The sequence below is a fragment of the Lycium barbarum genome, chromosome 5 (genome assembly GCF_019175385.1).
Source record: "Lycium barbarum isolate Lr01 chromosome 5, ASM1917538v2, whole genome shotgun sequence".
Classification (NCBI taxonomy): Eukaryota; Viridiplantae; Streptophyta; class Magnoliopsida; order Solanales; family Solanaceae; genus Lycium; species Lycium barbarum.
In genome coordinates, this window is record NC_083341.1 from 100,541,070 (window position 1) to 100,568,878 (window position 27,809).

At 39.3% G+C, this 27,809-nt stretch overlaps 1 protein-coding gene across 1 annotated transcript; it reads right to left on the bottom strand.

Moving 5' to 3' along the window:
- Window positions 1-1,841: 1,841 nt before the first annotated feature.
- Window positions 1,842-27,809, bottom strand: LOC132641079 (protein phosphatase 1 regulatory inhibitor subunit PPP1R7 homolog). Its single transcript, XM_060357956.1, has 6 exons — window positions 27,378-27,809; window positions 20,612-20,842; window positions 20,296-20,442; window positions 20,069-20,211; window positions 19,856-19,970; window positions 1,842-2,372 (listed from the first exon to the last, which is right to left on the bottom strand). The coding sequence occupies exons 1-6, from the start codon at window positions 27,645-27,647 to the stop codon at window positions 2,292-2,294; spliced, it is 987 nt and encodes a 328-aa protein (XP_060213939.1). The 5' UTR covers window positions 27,648-27,809; the 3' UTR covers window positions 1,842-2,291.

Here is a 27,809-nt window from a genome sequence, read left to right on the forward strand (position 1 = left end):
CACTTGTTAGCATTCAAGTGTATTTCAACAATGTGATATAAAATTCATGCAGAATTAGAACGGTAGAAGAATATTACTGAAAAAAGTCGGATGGAGAAAGCAAGAACGCCAACGAGCAGGAGAATGAAGGGTGACAAGACACTTCCAAAAGCCTGCCTTAGACTTGATGCCATATATTTTGATCTTCAACACACGAATTTTGTAATGTGTAGTAGTGTTTTAGTTTAAAATGTGATGGCTGGACATTAGAAGCCAATTACTTAAAAGTGAGAGTGAAAAACGCATCATGTGACGGATAAGACGTACATACAGGGGCATCAAAACATATCACTCGTTAATTTGTTATGGAAACGTTAACCTTATCAAACTTTAACTTTTATAGTCGTCCTGGAACATATGCATGGTTATTGCCCAAATTCAAGATTTTAAGTTTCTCAATTCTTATAGCGAGTTCAAGTTAATATATAGTAATAATTATTATTGGGTTTACAGTCAAATAATTAGTGAATTTCTAAAAATATATATGGTTTCTGATTAAAAGTTACTAAATTCATGTGAACTCACATAATACATTGTAGATCCACCTAACTGTTCACCTTGTAACATAATTTGATACATATTGCTTTTTAAAATATTTTACACTATAACCTATTTATTTAAAAGCCAGATTAGATTATGTAGTAAAATGGTAAAATATTTATTATGTAGTAAAATGGTAAAATATTTATTGTGCCCCTTACTTTTTAATATTTCTGTTTTAGAGTTTTTCTATAATGAATATAATTTGTTTAAAGTGATCTATATTTGTAATTCTGATTTGATGATTAAAAAATCAACCAAATAACTAATTATTCGAACCAAGCAAAATGCACTTATAAGACACTGTCCGTACATGAGTTAAATTCATATTCCTATTACTTGAAATGTTGACGCACAAGAAAAGTAATGAATGGGTTTTGGTTAGAGCATTGCGCTGTTAGGGACATCAGGGAACAAACTGCCCATACTATTGTATCTTCCTTTGTGGTTACATTACATGTTAGATTTATTGGTCTTCAAATTAAAGTGATAAAGATAAAGTAAACCAACGTGTTGTGCAATTATGAATTCCAATAATAAGAGAGGAAAAAACAAAGGCATTACTACAACTCTTGTTGTTGAAATTAAACTAGGCATCAGATGACCCCATGGATAACCCAGCATGTCCTGTTCACCTTTGCCTTTCCCTCATCAACAAATTATTATTAACTAGAGAAAATGAACTTCAATACTGAACTAGAGCTCTACAGAGAATGAACTCCCAAGCAGTTGGAGTCATCCCAAGTTGATTCTCATAGATCTGATGAAAACAATCATTTATTTATAAAATCACTTCAGTTTTCGGGGATTAGTGAGGAAAATAATCAATCAAGTTTTTTTGCAGACTTGGTACAATAACTGGCTTCCTGAAGAATTTCGTGCATTAGGTCCTCTAACCAGTTGAAAAATCCAAACGCGTTCACAATTTACTAAATAATATGGGTCATGCACGAAAAGTTACCTCCTCGCTTTAGCGTAAGGTGCACAGAACTATGTAAAGCTGGAAACAAACGTCAAATTTGTACACATTGGGAATACCTGTAAGTTATGTTTGTATAGAATGTTGGATTTTCGACCTATGTTTCTTTCTGGAGAATAATGTTGTTTGAGTGGGAGGAATCCAAATGTTTATTCACCAATTTTGACATCCCTTTGTTTCCTAGTTATACATAAATCCTGGATTAATAAGAACTTATCTCCCAATCCTAATTAACAATGCATACATAGAATCTCTCAAATACTTTTAAAAAGAAAAAATGCACTTGGATATCAAAATTTTGAAAATTGGATTTAACAGTAAAATTCCAATTTACACATTTTTCCCTTATAGCTTCCCTGTTGATATACGAGTGTATGGTGCTCTCAGTTCACAACAAAGAACACCAAAAAGCGGCATTTCCAATTTGGAGGAGAAAGATAAGTACAATATTGGAACTCCTTTGTGGTCCGAGGACAAACAAAATAAATATCTTCAGAGACGGAAAAAACAACAAGCAAATGTCATTGCATCATCAGTAATTACATAGCAGCTACCTGTATTTTCATCTTTTCAGGACTTCGGCATCCGGAAATGATGGAGAAGCTGGAAACAATGCCATAACAGGTTTTACAGCATCTCACCAGCTGGATCTTACAGATAATATAAAACTGACAAAAGCGGATTATTCGCGGGGTTCTTGCATCAACTATGCATAAGATCCACATCCAAGCACCTACGCGTAGACTTCAGAATCAATCTGCTCAATATTTGGGAATATTTGTCTCAAAGTACTTGTATAGTTCGGAGATTGTGCCTGCAACCATAATACAACACATTAGCATGGTTATCAGAGCACTAAGTCCTTTACCTTTCTGATGTAAAGATGACCCGTAATTGATTAAAAAAAATTTTGAGAAATCTCCTGCAAATATGAAATGTAAGTTCAATCTATATCGAGGTGCCAAAAAAAGACATTCCACTCTCTTTCAACCCATCTTTCTAGGATGCTTTTACAAGGTAAGTCCCAGTAGCCCATCTTGTAGAGTCCAGGATTGCTTTAAAAATTCATAGTCACGGGGCAAGGTCTCACATTCGCCTGAGTTTGGCCATCTACCACAATGCAAAAGTCTTTGGAGCCTAAGTCCTACTATCATGCTGCTGAAATTTCCAAATGAATCGAGGCTTGGCACACAATTCAAATATGAAGCCAACCTCATAGACAATGAATCCACCCTTTCTCCCGTAGTTCACCCTGCAATTAAAGACAGATCCCTTCCAGCCATCAAAGTTCAGTCTCACCTTGTTTGACTCTGCCCTTGCAAAATGTTTCTTTCTGAATGTTGTGCCTCAAACTCATCAAGCAGGCATCCCGGTGCTGCACATTTATCTTAAGGCCTACTACGCCTTCTCCTGATTTTCATGGGCTTTCAATTATTTTCCTCGCGAGCTTCCAGAGTTGTGTGAGGAACTCTTAGTGTAATCCATATCAGTTGATTAGTTTTGTTCTTGAAATGTTAAATAACATTAACCATTAATTACTTCAGATGTTTTGCTGAAATTTAAACTTTTGAATACAGTAGCTACTCCAGCTTCCATTATTTTGGCTGCCATGCTCAGGATCCATATCTTTGGACTTTTTCCACTGCATAGGCTTAAAGCCTATGTTCAGATTTTCTCCAATCTTCCATACCCTCCTTAACATGTAGAGCTTTCATCAGCTTGGAGTTTGACATGCCCTTACAAATTCTTAGGTTTCAACACCCACAACTTCTTCGGTTTAACTAGTCTATATGCCAAATCTCCAAAAAAAAATTTAGGCTTGTTCCTCTTTTAAGTACCGAGCTCTATACCTCAATGTCAAAATGCAAAGCTTTGTATGTTAATTGATAAAGGAAAGTCATCTCACTGGCTTTCACACTCTCATTCTCAGCATCTTGGGGTTTCAAGGAAGAACCATATGTCCTCTGTGCTTTGGGGTGATTAAAGTAGTTATATCATTCAACCAGGATGTCTCTAATTCACAGAGCAATCACTACGATTGGTGTGTTCATGAGTTGATATTAATTACTTCAATATTCTCTCATCTTTCAGTATCCTGTTTATGCGATAAATCTAGAAGTTGACATCACTTTTAGGGAGGTGGAGCTGCATAGATAAGTTATAAGTCTAAAAGGAAATATATAGATAATTCACTCAGCTGCATGACATTGTATAAAGCAGAAGGCAAAGATCTGCAGGACATTAACCAACCGAGGATACTGCACAATTCAATGATGAATTTTGATAAAGCAAGTTTAAGATTTAATGGATTGGTTTCCGTAGCGATGTACACACACAGGGGCTAGTTTTTAAAGATTAAGATGTCTGAATCTAAGAACACATCTAAAAACTAAGATGTTGTATTTAGACAACGATTAAGACTGTTTGTTTTCTCAAGTTTATAATTTTATCTTTTAATAAAAAATTACTCCATCTGTTATAATTTATCTGTATCTTTAGGCATACACCATTGGATTCCAGAACATTAAAAAAGAGATGCCAAATCTGTCAGGAGAAGTTGCAATGGAGAAATAAATGGTTAACATCTTCTGCTCCCTCATCATGCTACATGAAGGTCTCCATTCCTCAGTTATAGAATATTATCTCTGATAAAAGGCAATGATCTCTCTTTTAATTTTACCATGCTCTTCAATTATCTCTCCTTCCACCATCAACTTGTCAATGTTATTGTTTCTCTTATGTGCATTGACTATTCTTTGGAAGAACTTAGTACTCATGTCTCCTTGTTTTCCCACAATAGCCTGGATCTTTACCTTTAAGCGATTTCTTCCTTTTTAGCATATTCTTCGAAATCCATGAACATGTTTTATTTTCTGGTGATCTCTTCTTCATTCAAACAACTTTGTTGTTGTATATCATCCACTGCAATGATTTGATTTAGGATAGCTTTTTTTTTTTTTTTTGGAAAACGGTAATTGGTATTCTTCAGCATTATGGAGATGCTGGGGACCTTTAAAAGAAAAACAAAGAGAGAAATACTTACAGAGATCTTAATAATTCTACCAACTGTTCTGTTTCCTCTATATCTTTTTCTTTACACCAGAAATAAAAAGATACAATACAATTCCACTAAACCTTCTGAATGGCATTGGACCTATCTTCAAAATTTCTACTATTCCTTTCTTTCCGCACTGTCCACCATATGCAGTGTGGGATTATCCTCCACCATGCCTTCTGACTCTTACTTCCCCCTCTTCTAATCCAACAACTTAGCAGATCTGCAGTATGTTCAGGCATGGTCCACTTTGTTTCTGTGAGACTAAGAAAGATGGCCCAAATTTGTGTTGTGAAGCTGCAATGCAAAAATAAATGGTTGTTGGTCTCTTCTGTTTTCCCACATAATGAACACCAAGATACTACAATCATTCCTTTTTTCTTCAGAACTTCATGTGTCAAGCAAGCCCTCCTAGCAACCAACCATGTAAAGCATTTTACTTTGGTTGGTGCTAAGTTTCTCCAAACCTTTCTCCACACGCTTTTGCGTCTGTTGTTTTGCTGGTTGCTTTCCATTTTGTAAGCCCTGCTAACAGTGAAAGCCCCATCTTCACTATGTTTCCATCTCAATGAGTCAGGTGCATTGTTGGTGCCAGGAAACATCCCTATTTCTTCTAGCAATTTGGCCAGTCCCTCCACTTCCCAATCATTTAGTAGGCTCCTAAAAGATAAATTCCAACCCTGTGGTGTCCAACAATCATTGACATTAGCCTCTGGATTGTTGCAAAGAATGAACATATCTGGAAAGGAATCTCTCAGAGGGGTCTGATTATTCCAAGCATCTCCCCAGAATTTTGTTCTCTTACCATCTCCCACTTTTATATATAAATTGCCTTCAAGCTTTGGCCATAAGTTTCTGATAGTTCTCCAGACCCCAACCCCATAAGTATCAATGCTGACATTACTGCACCAAGGATTGTATGTACCATATTTGCATTTGATAACATCCTTCCATAGAGCTTGCCCCTCTTCATTATATCTCCAAAGCCATTTCATCAATAAACTATTATTCTGCTTTCTCAAATCTCTGATGCCCAAGCCTCCACTGTCTCTGCTTTTCAAGGTAATCTCCCATTTAAACAGATTATAACCTTTAATCTCTTTGCAACCATGCCAAAGGAAATACCTCCTTAATTTGTCCAATTTCTTCAAAACTTCAGAAGGTATTGGAAATAGTGACATTACATAAGTAGGAAGGGAATCTAATACTGAATTTATAAGGATATGTCTACCCCCTAAAGACAAGTATTGAGCCTTCCATCTTGCCAATCTCCTTTCTGTCTTCTCCACAATGCTATCCCATATCTTTGTATCCTTGTGTTTATTACCTAATGGCATGCCCAAATAGACTGTAGGCATATTATCCACTTTACATCCCAGAATATCTACCAAACTCTGAATATTAGCCACCTCCTTAATTGGGAACAAATTGCTTTTCCCCCAATTCACTTTCAAACCTGAAGAAGCTTCAAAGAACAGTAAGATTATTTTGATGAATCTTATCTGTTCCTCCTGAGGTTCACAAAAAATAACAGTGTCATCTGCATAAAGCAGATGACAAATTTCTTTGACTTGATCACTGTTTCCCTCCATCTGAAAGCCTTTAATCCATCTGTTTTGGATTGCTATCCTCATCAAGCTATCAAAACCTTCCATTGCCAAGATAAACAGGAATTGGGAGAGGGGGTCACCCTGTCTAAGTCCCCTTTCTGAGGGAAAGAAGCTCACTGGTTCACCATTCACCAAAACAGAAAATCTAACAGTGCTGATGCAAAATTTAATCCACCCGAGCTCCCCCTCTATTATTTAGGCTCCATTCTCTCAATTTGCTTTTTAGAGCTATGAGCTTCAGATGAGTTATAATATTTCATAGTTTTGATGATTGACACATATATCAAGGACCAGGTCTTTGATCAGGTCCCCTGAGCACTGTACGAACGTGACAGCTGTAAAGCTGTGGCACTGTTCCGACTTTCACAGCCATAGCGGAACAGTAGCTGCATGTCGGCTAAAAGACAAGGATCTTTGTAACGTCTCTATCTATATCACATGCTCTCATTAGTTCCCAATCAGGCGCTCGCCTTACGCCTTTTGGCGTGAGGCGTGGCAAGGCGAGCCTGCCTCGCCATGGACAGCCAAGGCGTGGCATTTCCTAAAAGGCGAGGCTATGGCGTATGGCGACTAAGGCGTCGCCTTTTGATTTATTTTTTTTTAAAAGTTGGCTGACTTTTTTTTCAATTCTTTGTCTTTTATCCTTGCAGCTAATTTACATTCTCGCATTACTTATATCGTTCTTGTCTTAGTAGTAACACTTTCATCTAGATTATTGCTAACTTGTGTTTTAGTATTCTTTCCTGCCTATTTGAGTAGTTTATATTCGCTTTACTGGCTTTGGTAGACGATGGTGGACTAGGGTCATGTTCTCGGACGAGGGTGAGGGTTGGAGGGGGTAGGTGGGTTAAGGGAGTCTGTTATAGACTCATTCGTGGTTAAGGTTTATGCAAGGCGGGGCCTTCAAGTTGAGAAAGAAAGTAACGTCAAAGAGGATAAGGAGATCTGATACAGCTGGCAGATTTTATTGCATTAAAATAGGCAATAGTTTAGTTTTACTAGAATTCTCATAAATAGGCAGTGGTTTAGTTTTACTAGAATTCGTATCTGAATGGATTCTCTATGTTAGTAGATTCCTAGATTTTCTTAATATCTTGTATAGGGTTCTCTATTTAAAGACGCAGATGGAATAAAAGAAAGGAGGAAAATTTCTATCAAAAAACAAGAGGTCTGGGACTCTCTCTAATGAGTCCTAAGGTTATAGGCTCCCTTCTAACGAGCTTATTTGTTTCCTTTAGCAAAATAGGTCGTTCACGGAATAAAAACAAGGGAAAGGATCTATTAAGCGCAGACTTTTCAGTGAATCGCCCTGTGACAAGATCCATATCGCATAGCCGTAACAACTTGGTATCAGAGCCAAACACAATGGGCGATCCAAGCAAACTTGAAGAGTTACAAACTCTTCTTCAAGAGGCGCAGGCTGCCAATGAAGTGTGAATCGCAGAAGCAGTGGCATAATCCGAATCAAGATTGGTTACTAAATTGCAACAATTAACGTTACAATTGCAGGAGTTCATGGTCGGGTTTAGCAAAAATCAAGGAAGAGATTCTGATGCGGGAGTGAGCAGCAATATAGGTAACCAGCCCTGCAGACCAGAAAATCGATCCAATCAATTGACGGGAAATAGTGTGGTACCAAGATACACCAAGCTGGATTTTCCTACTTTTGACGGATCTGATGACCCATTGATTTGGCTACACCGCTGTGAGAAATTCTTCTCCAATCAGAGAACAGCTGAAGCGGATAAGGTGGGATTGGCTGCATTCCATCTTCTAGGTGAGGCACAGTTATGGTATTAAGTAGAACAAAAGTATCACGCAGTTGACTGGTCGGAATTCAAAGAATATTGTACTCTCAGGTTCGGGCCTCTACTGGGAAGTAATCCATTAGGTGATCTGGTTAACTTGAAGCAAACAGGCTCAATTGAAGAATATCAGCGACAATTTCAAGAACGGTTAGCCAGGGCCTGCAAATATGTTCGCGTAGACCAGCAAGTTAGTCTCTTTACTGTCGGCCTGATTGATTCCATTCGTCTTGATGTTGAGATGCAGAGTCCACCAGATTTGGTTCATGCCATGAATATAGCTCGAGCATTTGAGAAGAAACAGAAGGTAATGCGAGCAACATCTTCTCGGAAGGAGACCTGGCAAGGGACTAAAGGCTATTTCAATAATACTGTAACTTCAACAATTCCAACTCCTAAGGGCAGCAATGCACTAAGTGGGATTATTGAACCAAAATCTGTAAGTTCATCTGCTCCTTTTATAAAGAAATTGACAAGGGCTGAAATGGCAGAGAGAAGGACTGGGCATCAATGTAAGAAGTTGTTTTGGTTGGAACTAGCTGAGCCAGATGATGAAAATACTGACCATAAAGATGTGCAAGAACCTGAAATTCCCTTGCATGCCATTACGGGACAGAAGAGCGCAAGAACAATGCAGTTACGGGCACTCATGAAGGGTTAAGCATTGTTGAGCTTGGTTGATTCAGGCAGCACACACAATTTCATTAGTTATACAGCAGCCCAACACTTGGGGATGCAAGTACAACCTGGGACAAGTGCCAATGTTTCAGTTGCTAATGGAGAAAAAGTTTACAGCAAAGGAATTTGCCGTGCAGTGTCTTTTTATATTGATGATACTATTTTTAAAGCCGACTTCTTTGTTATTCCATTAGGTGGCTTTGACATTGTTCTGGGGGTAATCTGGTTACAAACGCTGGGACCCATTCTCTGGGACTTTGCTTCACTCACAATGAGTTTTACTTCAGATGGAAAGCAAGTTGTCTTTCATGGGCAGCAAACCAGTTCAAAATTGCAGCTTCATTTATTGCATGATGCAGGTGAGAACCCTACTAAATTGGAGCAACTCTTGGCTGAATTCGTTGACTTATTTCAAGAACCTACAGGGCTGCCTCCTATGAGAAATTGTGACCATTGCATCTGTTTGTTACCTGGTCCCGAACCAGTAGTGGTTCGACCATACCGCTATCCTCATTTACAGAAAGACAAGATAGAAAAACAGTGTGAAACGATGTTACAACAAGGGATCATTCGGCCTAGTAAATCACCATTCTCATCCCCAGTTTTGTTGGTCCGTAAACATAATGGAACTTGGCGTTTTTGTGTAGATTACCGCGAACTGAATGCCAAGACAGTGAAGGATAAATTCCCAATTCTAGTAGTGGATGAATTATTAGATGTATGGGACTAGATTCTTCACGAAGCTGGATTTGAAGTTTGGCTATCATCAGGTACGCATGGATCATGTGGATATTGAGAAGACAGCCTTTCGTACGCATTATGGCCACTTTGAATTCTTGGTCATGCCATTCGGCTTATCAAACGCACCATCAACATTCCAAGCACTTATGAACGAGGTATTTAAACCATACTTGCGTCGGTTTGTGTTGGTTTTCTTCGACGACATTTTAATATTTAGCAAGGCATGGGATCATCATCTCTCACATGTTCACATAGTTTTTGAGTTGTTGCGTGCTCATAATCTATACCTCAAGAAGTCCAAATGCTCCTTCGGAGAGAGACAAGTAGCATATCTTGGCCATGTGGTGTCTGAAACAGGCGTGGCAGCAAATGCAAGCAAAGTTCAGGCCATTAGTGATTGGCCTCAACCACAGTCAATCAATACCTTGCGCGGATTCTTGGGCTTAGCAGGTTATTACCGTAAGTTCATAAAAGGTTACAGTCAATTATCAGCCCCTCTAACCAACATGCTTAAAAGGAACTCGTTCCAGTGGGATGATGCAGCTTTGGCCTCTTTTGACGCTCTCAAAGAAGCACTTGTAACTGCTCCTGTTTTACAATTGCCAAATTTTGATGATCCGTTTATAATTGAGTGTGATGCCTCGGGAAGTGGTATAGGTGCAGTGTTGCAACAGAATGGCCATCCAATTGCTTTTTTCAGTAGACAACTGGCTGTTCGACAATTTAAATTGGCTGCATATGAACGCGAATTGATTGGCTTAGCTAAAGCAGTGCAACATTGGCGTCCTTATCTATGGGGCAAACCATTCTTGATTCGCACAGACCATTATAGCCTTAAATATTTGTTGGAGCAAAGGCTAACCACTTCACCCCAACAACATTGGATTAGCAAGCTTATGGGGTTTGATTTTTGTGTGGAGTAAGGCTGGACACTTGAATAAGGCTGCTGATGCTTTGTCTCGTCACCCTACTATGAAGGAATCGGTGTATGCTATCAGTCAACCACGTGTTTTATTACTTGATGCGATTAGAGAGGAGACACGTAAGGGATGCTTCCTTGCAAGAATTAGTCCAACAAGTGCTCCGTCACGAGTTTGATGCTTCCTGGTCATCAAAGACGATCTACTCATTTATAAAGGTTGTGTCTACTTACTGCCTTCTTCCCAATTGATCTCGACAATTCTGTCAGGATACCATGATAATGCCCATGAAGGGGTACAGAAAACATTGCAGCGCATACGACAAGATTTCTACTAGAAGGGAATGAAGTCGATTATTAAGGATTATGTGGCTACTTGTCCAGTTTGCCAACGCAACAAGGCTGAACACCTAAGTCCAGCAAGCTTACTACAACCACTTGCACTCCCTAAGCAGGTCTGGGCTGATATCAAAATGGACTTCATTGACGGCTTACCAAAGGCGTGGGGCAAAACGGTACTGTTTGTGGTAGTAGATCGGTTTTCCAAATATGCACACTTCATACCCATGTCTCATCCTTATAATGCAACTCGTGTTGCCCACATTTTCTTTGAGAATATTGTTCGCTTGCATGGGATACCCGAATCGATTACGCGTGACAGGGATGTGGTTTTTACAAGCACCTTTTGGAGAGAATTGTTTCGTCTATGTGGCACGAAGTTGGCATTCTCTTCGGCTTATCATCCTCAAACGGATGGTCAAACAGAGGTTGTGAATCGTACTATTGAAATGTATTTACGTTGCTTGATTGGGGATTATCCAAAGAAATGGGTTGACTGGTTGCCATGGGCTGAATATTGTTATAATACTTCCTTTCATACTGCATTGCAAACAACTCCCTTTAAGGTTGTTTATGGTCGAGATCCTCCTCGTCTATTGTCCTATGTAGCTGGTTCTTCACGAGTGGAGGCTGTTGACAATTCCTTGCTGGATCGTGATTCAGTTTTGCGTGACATTCGCAGCAAGCACAGGTTAGGACGAAAGAATATTATGACAAAGGGCACTGAGAGGTTGCATATGATCCAAGTTCACTAGTTTGGCTGCGTTTACATCCTTATCGTCAAAAATCTGTTGCGGGTCAATTGCGCCATAAGCTTGCATCCCGATTCTTTGGGCCTTTTCCTGTGCTGCGTCGAATAGGAGAAGTTGCGTATGAGTTACACCTGCCCAGCGATAGTAAGTTGCATAATGTGTTTCATGTATCCCTCCTCAAGGCTTTTAAAGGTGCGGCTCCAACAGATCCTCCGACCCTGCCACCACTTGAGGATGGTCGTGTTGTTCCTATGCCTTATTCTGTTCTACGTGCTACTCTTAATAGGGGAACTTGGGAAATTTTAGTGCACTGGTGTGGGTTTGATTTATCAGACGCTACTTGGGAAGTTGTTGCACATTTTCGTAACGCCTATCCAGACTTCGAGCTTGAGGACAAGCTCTTTACAGAGGAAGGGGGTAATGTTATAGACTCATTCGTGGGTAAGGTTTATGCAAGGCGGGGCCCTCAAGTTGAGAAAGATAGTAACGTCAAAGAGGATAAGGAGATCTGATACAGCTGACAAATTTTATTTGCATTAAAATAGGCAGTAGTTTAGTTTTACTAGAATTCGTATCTGAAAAGATTCTCTATGTTAGTAGATTCCTAAATTTTCTTAATATCTTGTAATAGGGTTCTCTATTTAAAGACGCAGATGGAACAAAAGAAGAGAGGAAAATTTCTATCAAAAAACAAGAGGTCTGGGACTCTTTCTAACGAGTCCTAAGGGTTATAGGCTCCCTTCTAACGAGCTTATTTGTTTCCTTTAGCAAAATAGGTCGTTCACGGAATAAAAACAAGGGAAAGGATCTGTTAAGCGCAGAATTTTCAGTGAATCGCCCTATGACAAGACCCATATCGCATAGCCGTAACAGAGTCTCTAGTCTGCGAGTAGGGTCTTGGAATATTGGGACTCTAACGGGGAAGTCCATCGAACTAGTTAAGATTCTTAAGAAGAGAATGATTAATATAGCTTATGTCCAGGAGACTAAATGAGTAGGATCCAGAGCTAAAGATGTGGACGAGTATAAGTTATGGTTCTCAGGTAGGTCGAGGGATAGGAATGGGGTAGGCATTTTAGTAGATAATGACTTAAGAGACCAGGTGGTCGGGGTTAAGAGGGTCAGTGATAGGTTGATGACGATTAAGCTGGTCATTGGAGGGTTTATTTTGCACATTATTAGTGCTTACGCGCCGCAAGCGGGCTTGGACGAGGAGGAGAAAAGACGTTTTTGGAAGGATTTGGACGAGATGATGGGAGGTATACCACCCACTGAGAAGCTATTCATCGGAGGAGATTTCAATGGGCACATTGGGTCAATTTCGGGGGATATGACGATGTGCATAGAGGTTGTGGTTTCGGGGACAGGAACGGAAGAGGAGTTGCACAGTTGGATTTCGCAAAAGCCTTTGGGCTGGTGGTAGCCAATTCGAGTTTCCCGAAGAAGGAGGAGCACTTGGTAACCTTTCATAGTTCGGTGGCTAAGACGCAAATAGACTTTTTACTCCTTAGGAGGGACGATAAAGGTCTTTGTAAAGACTGCAAGGTAATTCCGAGTAAGAATCTAACGACCCAGCATAAGCTCTTGGTGATGGATTTGGAAATCAAAATGAGGAAGAGAAAGAAGGTCGTGAATGACAGGCCTAGGATCAAATGGGGGAGTTTGACCATGACGGGTGCCCTGGAGATAGGGGAGAAGTTGAGGGCTATGGGAGCCTGGGAGAGTAGTGGGGAAGCGACCGACATGTGGGATAGGACGGCCAGTTGCATTAGGGAAGTAGCTAGAGAGGTGCTGGGAGTCTCGAAGGATCGTCGTGGTCGGCACCGAGGGGACTGGTGGTGAAATGGAGAAGTTCAAGAGAAGGTGGAAGCAAAGAAGGTGGCGTATGCGAAGTTGGTAGACAGCAAAGATGATGAGGAGAAGAGAACGAATAGGGAATTGTATAAGATGGCGAGAAAGGAGGCAAAGTTAGCAGTTACGGCGGCAAAGACAGCTGCTTTTGAACGCCGGTATGCAGAACTAGAGGACAAAGGCGGGGATAAGAAGTTGTACCGACTAGCCAAGGCAAGGGAGAGGAGGGCGCGTGACTTGGATCAAGTGAAGTGCATCAAGGACGAGGATGGCAGGGTACTTGTGGAGGACACTCTCATTAGACGGAGATGGCAGTCATACTTCCACAAACTCTTGAACGACGAAGGGGACAGAGATATTGTGTTAGGGAGATTTGGAGTACACTGAGAGGTGTCGTGATTTTGGATACTGTAGGAGTATAAAGGTTGAGGAAGTTAAGGGTGTTGTTCGTAGGATGAGTAGGGGAAGAGCGACCGGGACCGATAAGATTCCTGGGGAATTTTGGAAGACTAAGGCAGGGCAAGTTTGGAGTGGTTGACTCGGTTATTTAATGTCATCTTTAAGACGGCTAAGATGCCCAAAGAATGGCGATGCAGTACAATGATTCCATTGTACAAGAACAAGGGAGACATTCAAAGTTGCAACAACTACAGAAGGATCAAGCTGCTAAGCCACACTATGAAAGTGTGGGAAAGGGTGGTGGAGATGATGGTGAGGAGAGGCGTGTCTATCTCAGAGAACCAGTTCGGATTCATGCCGGAGCGCTCAACTACAGAAGCTATTCATCTTGTACGGATACTGGTGCAGCGGTATAGGGAAAGGAAGAGGGACTTGCACATGGTATTCATCGACCTAGAAAAGGCATATGACAAAGTGCCGAGAGAGGTTCTATGGAGATGCTTGGAGGCTAGAGGTGTACCTGTGGCATACATTAGGGCGATCAAGGACATGTATGATGGGGTCAAGACCAGGGTAAGGACTATGGGAGAAGACTCAGAGCACTTTCCAGTGGTGATGGGGTTACACCAGGGACCAGCTCTTAGCCCATTTTTATTTTCCTTGGTGATGGATGGATTGACGCGGCAAATTCAAGGTGAGGTGTCATGGTGTATGTTATTTGCGGATAACATAGTCCTGATTGACGAGTTTCGCAGCGGAGTTAACGCTAAGCTGGAGGTTTGGAGACAAACTCTGGAGTCTAAAGGATTCAAGTTGAGTAGGACCAAGACAGAGTACCTGGAGTGCAAGTTCAGTGATATAGTGCATGAGGCTGACGTGGAAGTGAAGCTTGGCACCCAGGTCATACAGAAGAAAGATAGTTTCAAGTATCTTAGGTCTATTATACAAGGAAATGGGGAGATTGATGATGACGTCACACACCGTATTGGTGCAGGGCGGATGAAATGGAGGCTTGTCTCCGGAGTGTTGTGTGACAACAAGGTGCCACCAAAACTTAAAGGCAAGTTCTACAAAGTGATGGTTAGACCAACTTTGTTGTATGGGGCGAAGTGTTGGCCAGTCAAGAAATCTCATGTTCAGAAGATGAAAGTGGCGGAAATGAGAATGTTGCGATAGATGTGTGGGCACACTAGGAGCGATAGAATTAGGAATGAAATCATCCGAGACAAGGTTGGAGTAGCCTCAATGAAAGACAAGATGCGGGAAGCGAGGCTAAGGTGGTTTGGGCATGTGATGCGGAGAGATGCAAATGCCCCAGTGCGGAGGTGCGAGAGGCTGGCTAGCGACGGTTTCAAAAGAGGTAGAGGTAGGCCGAAGAAGTATTGAGGAGAGGTGATTAGACAGGACATGGCGCATTTCCTGCTTACCGAGGACATGACCTTAGATATGAGGGTATGGAGGACTCATATTAGGGTAGAAGGTTAGTAGGTAGTCTCGTTTATCCATTCTTACGAGTAGTTATATTGCTCTATAGTTTTTTGTCTCTTGATTTCTACGAGTATCTGTTGGTTTATAATGGCTTATTTACTTTCATTGTTTTCATTTTCATAATTGCTTTGATTTGTTTGCCCGTATCTGACCTTTCCTATGCTTTTTCTTGAGCCGAGGGTCTTCCGGAAACTCCCTACCTAAGGTAGGGGTAAGGTCTGCGTACACTCTACCCTCCCCAGACCCCATGTTGTGGGATGTTGTGGGATTCACTGGGTATGTTGTTGTTGTTGTTATACTCTTGTGGTTGAAGAATTTGGAGATCTTGAAGAAGAATAGATGTTGCTTCGTTATAATTTGGTTAATGCTAACACTCAGGGCCCTTATCACTTATTAACTATCTAGTTGGAGACTTTTAGACTTTAGTATCAACTATTAACTATCTACTTTTAGTTTTTCAATTGAATTATTTGCTAGTATTATGTGAGTATTTGAGTTTTTGGGTATTTATATATGCATATTTAATATTTTAATTTTTTGTGTTAATTCTCCCCTCGCTTCTAAAAGGCGCTCGCCTCGCCACGCCTCGCCATAAGGCGAGCCCTTATCGCCACGCCTCGCCTTTCACCATCTTAAACACTGTTCCATATATAAACAACATGTTGGCATTTGTTTAACCTAGCACTTCAAATCATATTATTCTCATTGTTGAATAGAGCAGTCGCCACTGTTTTCTCGAAGTTTTCAAGATCAATGACTAAATAATTCTAAGGACCAAATCCCAAGACTGAAGATGTCTTAAGTCCTAGGTTGTTTAGTCTTTGTCTTCTTGGTCTTAATATTGTAAACCTACACTTCTTTTAAGAAGGGTTCTGCAGGTATTTGGTTTTTCAAACTTTTTGTGTAAACGCCTGACTATAGCTAGTTATGGTGAGTTAAAGTTCAGCTAGAGTTAGTTGAATCAGTGGGTTCTTGGCTAGAGTTAGTCAAGAGTGTGCTTGCAATAGAGTTATTGTAAAGGGAGGGATTAGTGGGCTAATTCCTAGGTTGCAAAAGGCTTCTAATCTGAAAACGTTGCTCAGTTAGTGAAGTTGGAAATCCTACTAGTGTAGATCGTGGTTTTTAATCCCTTGAGCAAGGAGTTTTCCTCATAAATATCGCGTCTCATTTACTTTCTGTTTTTGCTTGAGAGAACAGATAAGGAACCTGGTCCCTTATCTATTTGTTGGTGGACTCTTAGTTTCAATCAGCTTCCTTGCAAGAATATAGTCTGGTCTGCCTTCAATGTCAAAGGAAGACCACCTCATCTTTTCCTATCACTAAAACCTCCCATCTCCAACCACCAATTTTCAAATTTGAAATAAGATTTGGATAGCTCCCAGTAACCACAACTTGAAACTAGAAGAGTGGTCAGAACTGATTTTGGACAGGATTTCTTGCTTAATATTTCTGGACGTATCAACCCAATCCTCTAAACCAAGGAACCACTCAATTCTGGATGATATTTCCTGATTATTTCCCCTAAACCATGTGTAATTGCCCTCTTCAGTTGTGGATCAATAAAGTTTGAGAATTTTGTCACTGGTCTGGTACTTTTAGTGCATTTCCTCTTTTTAGAGGGAAACGAAACTATGTTGTAATCACCACCTAATTCTGGCCCCATTGAATAAATCACAACCCCAATCCCCCACCATACTTCTTGTTTTTCTCTGTTACAGTTGGAAACATAAATCCCTGTCGTATGCCAATTAAAATACTGAGTTAGAGACACAAATTTGCAGGTCAGGGAATATGATGCAGCTGCAACTATCTCCCCATCCCATATTTTTCTATCCGACAACATCAGGATACTCCCTGGCTCCACTGCCTCCAATTGAGCATATTTGACTGCCCTGCTTCCTCATATCTGCTTAATCTTTTCTCTAATATCCTCTTCTAATTTTATCTGCTGAAAATAAAAGAAATCAGCTTTCCATTTAAGGATCAAGCTATTTATCATCCTTCTCTTATCTCCACAATTAAGCCCCCCTCACATTCCAGGGATATTATTTTGATCTTCATCGATCCAAAATCATTACTTCTTCCCCCCTATTTCTGGCCCCATTTACTTTTGAACGTTTTATCAAAAACCAAACTTTTTAGTTCTTGTATGCCTTTCTTTTTAGGAGTAGCTTTAACTGACGATTCTGCGCTTTGCTTGCCTACTGCAATCAATTTCCGTAAACAAAGCCAAAGCAACATTTTCACAGCCCTGGAGCTCAATCGCAAATTACTTGCTTAATTTGATCAATTTTGATGAACCCATGAAGATGGGTTCATTTCCCACTCTATCTCCTTTTCATGTGACTCTGTGTTCAAAAGCTCCACTTCCTCAACAAACCAGATGTCTGCTTCTGCTGCCATGATCAGCTGTATGTCCTCTTTGTCCCTAGACTATCAACTCGTACTCCCTCCCCTTCTATATTAGCAATGGCATCTTCAAAATCATCAGCTTCTTCACATGTTGCCATCTCTTTTGAGTCTTGAAACTGCATTTCTTCTTGGTTCTCGTGTTTACTAGAACCTCAATATTTGCTCAATTTCATAAGCGATTGGTCTATTTTAATTGAGACGGGCGAGATAAATTGAGTCTGTAAGAATACCTGGGCGTCATCAAATAATACTGGGCCAAAAGAGGAAGCTGTCCTACTTATAGACTTAAAAAGTTTTGGACTGGCCCACGACCCGACTCTTTTAAATTAGTGATCCCTGCTTGTTGCCCCGTGTGCCATCCTTTTATCCGGCTCTAATTTGAAATAAAGTTGGAATATTTCAGATCCCATGTGTGTCCCCTCTCTATATCACAGTTGTATCTCCTATCACCTTCTTTATAGGCCTATAATCTATATTACCCGACAGTCCTTTTGCATGGTTCATTGCCTCATCTCCGATGATAACTATTGTTGGCGATTCACGCCAGATGGGAATAATGAATTTTAGCCCCTGTCAACAATCGTCACCTCTTTCAAAACATCACCCACGTTACCTTTGATCTTCAATCTTGCCCATTTGAAGTGATTCTTCAGAGTGGTCTCCTCCTCTGTTTCCATCAATCCCCCACAAAAATCTCCAAAACCTTTGAAGATTTTTTGTCCAAAGATGAAGCGGTAGACCCATGGCCCTGATCCAAGTCCACTTCCTCTGTTGCCTGTTCGAGCAGCAACCAACGGCTGTGACAACCATTACCAACTGAATTTTTACTCACTTACACCGCCACTCCCCTTGCAAGACATGCTCCGACATACATTTTGTTGGAAACTCGAAGAGAAAGAGATCCACTCCCCCCCCCCCCCCCCCCCCCCCACAAACAAAAATTTCATAAATGTTGACTCCAGAGGCATTTTTCCAAGTGCTTACTGACCACCTTCGGACGTCAGCTAACGTTGGCTTCTCCTTCATGTCTATAGTGAAATAGCCCACCACACATCTTCCAAGCAGCCCATTCTTAGAGTTTGCAGCTTCACCGGCTACAATAATTTTGTTTTTTCTTTTTGTTATCTCAGCATCATTGGACTCTCGCGTTTGCCTTTTGCTAGCTCAGACAGAGTCTGCATATGGAATTTTGGGGTCTATCTTCCGTGGGAAGTTTGTAATAAAAGATCTTGTATCTTCTTTAATGAAGTTCCCCATCTTAAATGCAATGTCCCTCCACCTAGTATTAAATGTAACTACTGGAATAATACTTACAGATCTTCTTTCTCCTTGTATTGTCACAATACTTATAAATCTGCCAAATTTGTTGCTTTTCCTGGACCAGAAGAAAAGTGAGTGTTGCTCCTTTGGCTTCCAGCTTCTTGTCTGCGTGTCATTGTCTTTAGAAGCTTCATGTAAAATGAAACATAACTACTCCATGCTTTTCCTGTTGAAGGTGGTTCTGCACATCAGATTCCGGCTCCTCTCCACCCACTCAAATCTGACTTCAGTCCTCGACTTGAGTCTAGTGATATCATATGACTTGAAACCCACAGCGAAATATATCCTATTCTCCCCCAATTGTAGCAAAGGGATTAATCTCCACACTACAAAATGATTAATGAGAAACAAACCTGAAAAGTCGCGGGAGAGACTACTAAAGTTTGTCAGAAAAGTAGTCTTTTCTAGCCTAGGTTACCATGCCTGAGAGCATTTTCCTGGTGCTCTTCTAGTTTTACATACATCGGAAACCAGAGAAATCTACTTTACAAAGAATTTTGGATAACATCTTGAATTTATGCTCCCCAATCATCATCAAATGCAATGGAACTTGCTAGAATGAAGCTAGCAGATAGCCAAGAAAAATCCCAAACAGCAAGCAAATTCCCACTCACAAGCTTATACAATATGCAAAAGAGTTGCAAATGCATCTGTCAATGAATTCAAACTCTCCAACAAAATACAAAATTTGAACAGAATCTTATGAAAGAATAAAAATGTTCACTGAGTGACTCAGACCCATTTTAAGAGGAAGGATGCATAAACCAGAAAACCCCACAAAGAAGTTTTAGACGAAGGAAGAGAGAATCTAAGGATCTCCAGAAGAAACTACAAGCTCAAGTACAAGAAAATATACAACCCAAAAAAAGAGCAAAACAATTGCTGCCAGTTTATGCTATAAGGATGTGCTAAGGTTTAAAATACTTACACAGGGATTTCGCTCAAGGTAGATGGTTGTTAGCTTCTCTCTAGCACCGGAAACAGCTTCTGCCAGTCCTTCCAGTGATGCTATATTGTTGTCATTAAGCCACAAATCTTCTAATCTGCAATACGAAACAAAAAGTGAGCATGAAGGTGATGACAAGACCTAGCATTAGAGGAGTAATTCACACATTTGGAATTGCCAGGACAGCTTTCATACTTTGTCAAGTTCTCGATGTCATTAATTTCTGTAACCTTATTTGCTGATACATCCAAGACCCGCAAGTTTACCAAGGTAGACAAACCTTCCATTTTTGCAATACCGTTATGGCTCAAGTATAATTCTTCAAGGGCAACACATTCCTGCAGATTGAAACAACAAAATAACTCACATACTTAAAGTGAAGTCGTCGATAATGACAAAGCACGACTGTTAGGTATCAGGACCTGAAACCCAATCATGGAAGTTAAACGGTTGCTCTGCAGGCTAATCTTTTTAATGCATTTCAAACCGCACAAATTAACAGTTCGAATACGATTGCGACCAAGCCATAGCTCTTGTAAATTTTTCAGATTTTCCAGAAGCTCCATAACCTGTATCAAGAAATACAATGATCCAGGGAAGCAACGTTGTATACTCATTGTCTGTGGAGGGGGGGGGGGGGGAGTGGATATAGTAAAACTTTTATGATTATAAATTTACAAGTGTAAATTGTTGATAACTATATAATTTCTTTTGATGTCATCTTCAACAGAAACTAACCCGTAATCTATTGGACCCAAGTTCGAGTATTTGCAGCTCGTGGAAGTGCTCAATCTCCTCCATCTTGGTAACTTCATTTTTAGACACATATAGTTCTCTGAGTGTAGTGGAGACCTTGGACAATCCATTAAGTGATGATATCTCATTGAAAGAAACATCAAATACCAGAAGCTTCTTGAATATTGCAGCATCAGGAATTTTCTTCAGCTGATTGTCCCTAAGCACTAGCTCCTGGAGAGACAGTTCCACATACATGATTTCAGATAACTTTAACAGGCCTATTTCTGTCGCATCTACAACCAGACTATCATACAAGAAGCAAAACAGGGAAATGTTTAAGTCTGGAAATAAGCTGTTGTTACTAAACATTTTCTTTAAGCTTCGATGCTTTCAGAGCTTTAAAAACTAAAACTATAAGGATGAAACTGCCAAGTTGTTTAAATAAAATTAAATAACAAAAAGGGCGAAATGATTTCCCTTTCAGTTGATCTTTTTTAAATTTTTTAATTGATTCAATTGTGAAATACCAAGACATGTGTATCTAGGGAATAGTTTCTTCAAAGCGAATTCTCCCTAGATACATCTATTCAATTTAATTCTGAATATATGATATATTAATTGTGCTAAAGATTTTCAATCTATTTTCACTAAGTAAGTCCAATAGATTTAAAACTTTTTTGCTAAATCAATTACGAAACATTTTTCTAAAATGCCCAATATCTGTTTATATCTTCGCTACGAAAATGTTCAATTTTCATAAGATCTTCTTGGCTGTTGTTCAAACCAACGCGCGTACACACTATATGCCACTTGCGGAAGTGAAATCTGTTGACCATCTCTGACTAACCAACACTATAACGTCACTAAAAATGCTAAATAACTTAATTTTTCCTTTTCCTAAGAGAAAGAATCTAAGATCCTTTTTGTAAAGCAACTTAGACTGGAGAAGAGAAGAAAACAACCCAAATATAAGAGATTCAACTCTCTGCACCTCCCCTCCTATCCTCTGAATGGGAGTGTGAAATAAGATGAAAATGAACATGACTCAACATACATAAAATTCCAAGATGCATAATATTGAAGGTATGTCATTTCCCTTAATCTTAATCCGTTTTTATCTTTAATTTTGAGAAATCAAATCTCAATTTTCCCCCAAATTTGTCGATGGACTCGGGTCAAAGTATCCGAACTTGGTTGACCGTATCCCGGACATATCCCGCTCCCGACCCGTGTCGAGACAGAATCGGCACCAAAAATGGAGAGTCCGCGCAACTTAGATGAGAACTGCAATTTTTCTTCATATAATCAATTCTGATAACAAAACCTTTTGTTTCCCTGAGCAAGATTTAAATAATTGGTAAAAGAGCTAGAAATTCAACTATAAGACGCTAGGAGTGGTACGGATCCCAAAGCTTTTAAAATAACATACAATTGTTCTTTCACAAACTTTAAAGCAAAGATAATTTTTAAGAACATCAAGAAACAGATGCTAGCCAATGGTTACTGAGGAAACGGATACAGCAATGTTATGGGGAAAAATATCAACAACTAGAACACAGTAGCTACATGTTTAAACGATCATCTTAAAAAGCCCAGCACCTAGCAGCCAGCAAGGCATTATACCTAAATAAGAGAGAACTTTCCATGAATAAACCCGGATGGTTACTATGCAATGAAACCCTCATGATGCACGAGCCCATTATAGAATTCTTTGGGAAAAATATGAATTATATGAACCACTAAATTAAGCGATTCAAATTGTTACTGTTGTGTTACAATTACCAAAATATTGCCTTATAGGCATAGCAACAAGATTTCACCCAAGGGAAAAAAAGAAAACAAGCAATCCCAATTAACACAAATTTTTCTTCTAATGTAGAATCGATATGAAAGAGGGCCCCCTGAAGCCTGTCCATTTTTAATATCGTGCAAAAATGCTTTAAGGAGAAAGGTTATAGTAGCTAAATCTTAGTTCAAATGAAGTCTAGTTATAGGTTAGATGACATAACTTTATGCAGCGAGTTTGTGGAAGGAGATTATGAAGAGGAGAAGAGAGAGAGGTTCACCAAATGCAAGAGCTACACGGTTGGCAACCGGTACAGTATAAGATTACTTTTTCCCCTTCCTTTCTTTTTTGATAGATAAGGATGTATTTTATTTCAATCAAAATGAAGCACCAAGACAATTCTGAAGGACAGATATTATGACAATTGTAATAAATATTACTTCTGTAAAGAAGATAGGATCTCCATGAGTGACTCCACAACATATACATTCTTAAGGTTACACCACGTAGATTATTTTCATTAGCACCATAGATAACTGATGCAGGCATTTACATGTCAAGCTATGTGTAGGTTGAGCTTTCCCTTGAAAAAAAACATTTTTGATAAGGTAAAATTTTATTAATAAAGTACCAAAATGATACAAAGCAATACTTGACTAAGCATCCCCTAACCAGAACAAAACTTCATATTCCCACCCAACAGATGCAAGAAATCCAAGTACTAATCCATACTCTCTAGTGTGCTACTATTACACAAGAAATACAAATTATGCAAACATTTGTTCTTCACTCCAGGTATGTGACTTCTCTTCCCTTCAAAACACGCACTATTTCTTTTCAATCATATGGTCCAGAATATGCAAATGGGAATAGTCTTCCATATTTGTTTCATATTTCTTGAGACTCTTTGACTTTGCCAACTTTCCAGTAAACAAGTGATCTTCTGGGGCATGACCCAAGAAACCAGCAATATTTAGAAAGAGCTCCCAACAATTGTTCCAGAGCTTCCTGTTCTTTTTCACATAGATAACACCTATTGCATAAAGAAAAACCCCTTGGCTGCAAATTGTTTTGTGTTAGACATGCTTCCCTTTCTGCTATCCAACCAAAGCAGGCTGCCTTAATTGGAGCTTTAGTCTTCCAAATCACCTTCCAAGGCGATTTTGGTACACTTGGACAACCTGTTGAAGTAACAGACTAAAAATTTTTAACTGAAAATCTTTTATCCTTGGCAAATCAAGTTGTCCTCTTTATTCTGATCAATTGTCACTGATTCTAACAGTTGAAACAACTGACAATAATTATCTCTTTCCCAATCACTCAGATTTCTCCTGAAGACTATCTGCCACCCTGAACTTGAAAAGAATTCTGAAATGTATCCCTCTTTTTTTAGAGAACTTCTGAACAGGTCAGGAAATCTGATCATTAGGCTTTCATTTCCAATCCAAGAGTCTGTCCAAAATTTTATCCTAGCCCCATTGCCCAAATCTACTCTAGTGTATTGTAGAAATTCATCCCATAGCCCACTAATTCCTTTCCAAATTCCCCTACCGGATTTTGTCTCCAGCCATCCATCCTACCATAGATAGCATCCCCTAGCTTCCTCCAGATTTCATCACCGCCCCTACTATATCCCCATAACCATTTGGCAATCGAGTACTTAGCTGAAGTCGGAGATGAAGTCGATGACGAGGAACAGCCGCTGAGGAGATGGAAGTCAACCGATACTTTTGAGATTTTAGGGATTCCTATTCCTAATTTGAAACAAATCCAAGACATTGCCTGGAAGCAAAAGACACAACTTCTCAATGACTCCCTATCATCCATCAGCATAGTTACAACCAACGCCTGAAGACTTACCCAATAAGTAGTTATAGAGAACTAATTGCATCTCAGCGATACAGAGGGCTTGATTGAGGGATCAATAACTAGTCTAGCAAGGATAGAGAGACTACAGCATCCGATTATTTAATAAAGAATGACAGGAGTCACATGGAATACTTTATTTACGAGGGCCACTCAGAATGGGAGGTAAAAGAGTCCTTAAGAAAATATATGACACCTCAATAGGGAGGGAGGGGAACAAGAAGGGGTGAGTGGGAAATTGTTCACTGAATAAAATCACACCACATGGAGTTAATAGGAATTGGAGATAAGAGGGAGGTACAGAATAACATCCTGGATACTAAAGCTCCAAAAAAGGCCTTTTGACTAGGTGCACAGTGCATGATGCAATTTCAATGGCAGATAATTTTAGGAGGCAGCGAATTGTTACAAGTTAGTATTTTCTACGCAGGCATGGGCAGGATATAGATCATATATCACTACAGTATAGCTTTAGTGTTATGTAGGTATTTTCTTTGTTTAACATGTCACTGTGTTCTTCAGGAACATTGACAAGCTAGAGATTATAGAAGATTGGTAGCTAAAGGAAGGCACAGAACGACACCACTGTGCTTCTTTTGGATCATATATATAGAAAGAAATAGGAAATTATTCATTATAAAAAAAATAAAAAATAAAAATAGGAAATCACTCTAACATAGTGGGAATGATGTAAGGAGGTTTGTGCTCATTTCTTTTTCTTTTTTTCATAATGGTGGTGCTCAGGCCAACTTGCACGCAGAAGTTTGTTTTTATTTCATTATACCTTTGGCGTAAGGAGAGAATCCCTTTTGTATAGAGAGTTGCGCAAACCTGATAAATGAATGTGGTTGAGCCACACAAACATTACGAAGATATTTTTCAAGTAGACTTGGTAATCCATTAAAGAAATTCTTCTGACTTATCAACAAAAAAAAAACTAAAATTGTAAGCAAAACTGTCTTCCAATCACGGTTTATAAAGGTACATCAATTTGATAAAAAAGAAGCCTACACTAGTTAAATAAATTTTAGGTCAGATAGCCAGTTGCAGTCTCATTACATTCCATGAACCAAAGCTGTAACTATACCGATAAGGTTAGACAAGAAATCACCATTGTTTTCAGCAAACCAGCTATAACTCATGCAAATATACTGAAAACTCTATCTAATTTAATGCTTCAGTAAAAAGGTTCACTATTTGAATTTGAACATCATGGCTATCATTGGAAAAAAATATTATCCAAATGCACATAAATCCAATCATCATAAAATTCCAATGGTGGAATTAGTATGAAAGAAATCCCCTAAAATGGTAATCAATTTCTTAAAAAAAATCTTATGGTACATCAATTTTATTGAACCAATTGAAGCCTACACCAGTTTCAACTACATAGCAGGTTAGATAGTTGCAGTCTCACTGAATTCGTGAATCGAAGATGCAAGCTAGGTTAATACTACCACCATACAGGTAGGCAAAGATTCATCATTGTTTCTTTCTAAGCAACTATAGCCCCTGCAGATATGCTTATAAACTCTATTTTTTTCTACATAAACCAATCTATCAGTCAACCACATCTCAATTCCAAATCAATTGAGGTCTACTGTATAAATACTCAATATCAACCGCTCTATGCAGGTCTATTTCATTCTTATACAGTTATACTAATTGATTTTCTCCAAAACTCGCTCTTATCCCTACATAGGCATTCAAGTCAGAACCTAAATAAATGGACTCTGGCAAACACCAGCCTTAAGTGAAACAACAATCATCTGCTTCAGTTGTATTCTATTCTTAACTAAATCTGAATTAAGTCGGGAGAAACAATAGGCCTTTTGATACAATAATTCTGCAGGTGATTTTGAGGTATACCTTTTGCTCTTTTATCATGGCCATTTGGGGAAACAATTCTATCAAAATTAAATCCACTTTTGATTTAAAGGTAATTCTTCATTCTACCATATGACAGCCACAATCCAAAATTTCTTCAGCAACTAAACGCGCCAACAAAATCAATCAGTTAACTACACCTCTATCCAAATTAGTTGAGGCTGCATGAATTCGGTGTAATCAAAAGCGCAAAAAAAGCTCTAAGGTTTGTTGGGGCCTATGTTGCTCGGACTTTCCAAAAATGATGCCGCGACTTTCCAAAAATGATGCCACACCCGTGTCGGATCCTTCAAAAATGCACTACTTTTGGAGGATCCGACACGCACCCGTGTCCATTTTTGAAGAGTCCGAGTAACATAGGTTGGGGCTTTAAGCGCAAATTTAATGGAAAAGGAAGCAAATAGAGAAAACAAACAAATATATATGTTTAGTTCAAGACTAATAATTATAAGCATGAATAACAAATATATGGACAAAGAAATTGAACTTATTTTTACAATAAAGTGAACTATATTGTTTAGTGTTGCCTCTTCATGAGAGGCTCATTGGCAAGGAAAAGTATGCCTTAAAGCCTTGATGTCGACACTGAAGCGCACATTAAGTGAGGCGAAGCGCTCAACGTGTTGTGAGCCTTAACTGAGTGTTGTTCCTATTGAACCCCTAAACTTGTTCTCAAGTGTGTCTATCAAACACAATCTGACTTATATAGTATTCTATCTTCAATGTAGCAACATGCTAATATATGTTCTAATTTAATTACGCCATCTTTTAGCTAAGATTAGCAGCAATTGAGATGGAGAAAAAAGTAAGCTCTTAATAAAGTTGGCAGTGAAAGAGCAGAACCAGCAGAAACCGACACATCCATGACCTAAATAATAGCTTAAAACACGTCTATATTATTAACTCACCTTTATTACCACAATTTAATTTTTGCTTCTAATAAAAATCAGATTTAGAGGGTTTTGATAGCCACACTTGAGGACGAGTTCACGAGTTCAGTAGGAACAACACTTAGTTGAGGTGACAAAATGAAAAAAGGAACAAGTTTAGGGGGGCTGCATATGCTTTAAGCCTTTATTTAAAGTGTTCCAAATTGGTCTCATCCGCAATCCAATTTGCAAATCAAGTATCATGGTTAAGACAATAATTTTAGCAGAAACATATTGACATGTACATCTAATGTAATAAATGATAGTTAGAGTGAGTGAAGTGAAGAGGATATAATACCTCGAGGTCAGAAATGAGGTGGCAAGAGGAAAGAGGCTCAACAGCAGCATCAGTAATGAGATTCTGACGAAGAGAGAGTTTCTTGAGGTTAGGGAGTTGCCCAATACGTGGGTCTAAACTCGACAAACGATTGCTAGTCAAGTCTAACTCGGTGAGACTGGGAGGAAGCTCCACTGAGTCAAGATCGTGAAACTGATAACTCGTTAGATCAAGGATTGTTGGTGCTGCCGTTGGATCGCTCCTAGGTTTTTCATCGCTTTGATTTTCCATATTTGGAGAATACAATGTTTGTGATTTTCTTCTTTCTTTCTTTTTTTTCTGTTTGTCAAAGGGCTGCTATACCTGCGAAAATACAGCTCTTCGATTGAGAATAGTACGCCTTTCCTCTTCCTTTATTTTCTGACTTCTCTTTCACTGATAATGCGTTCGTAT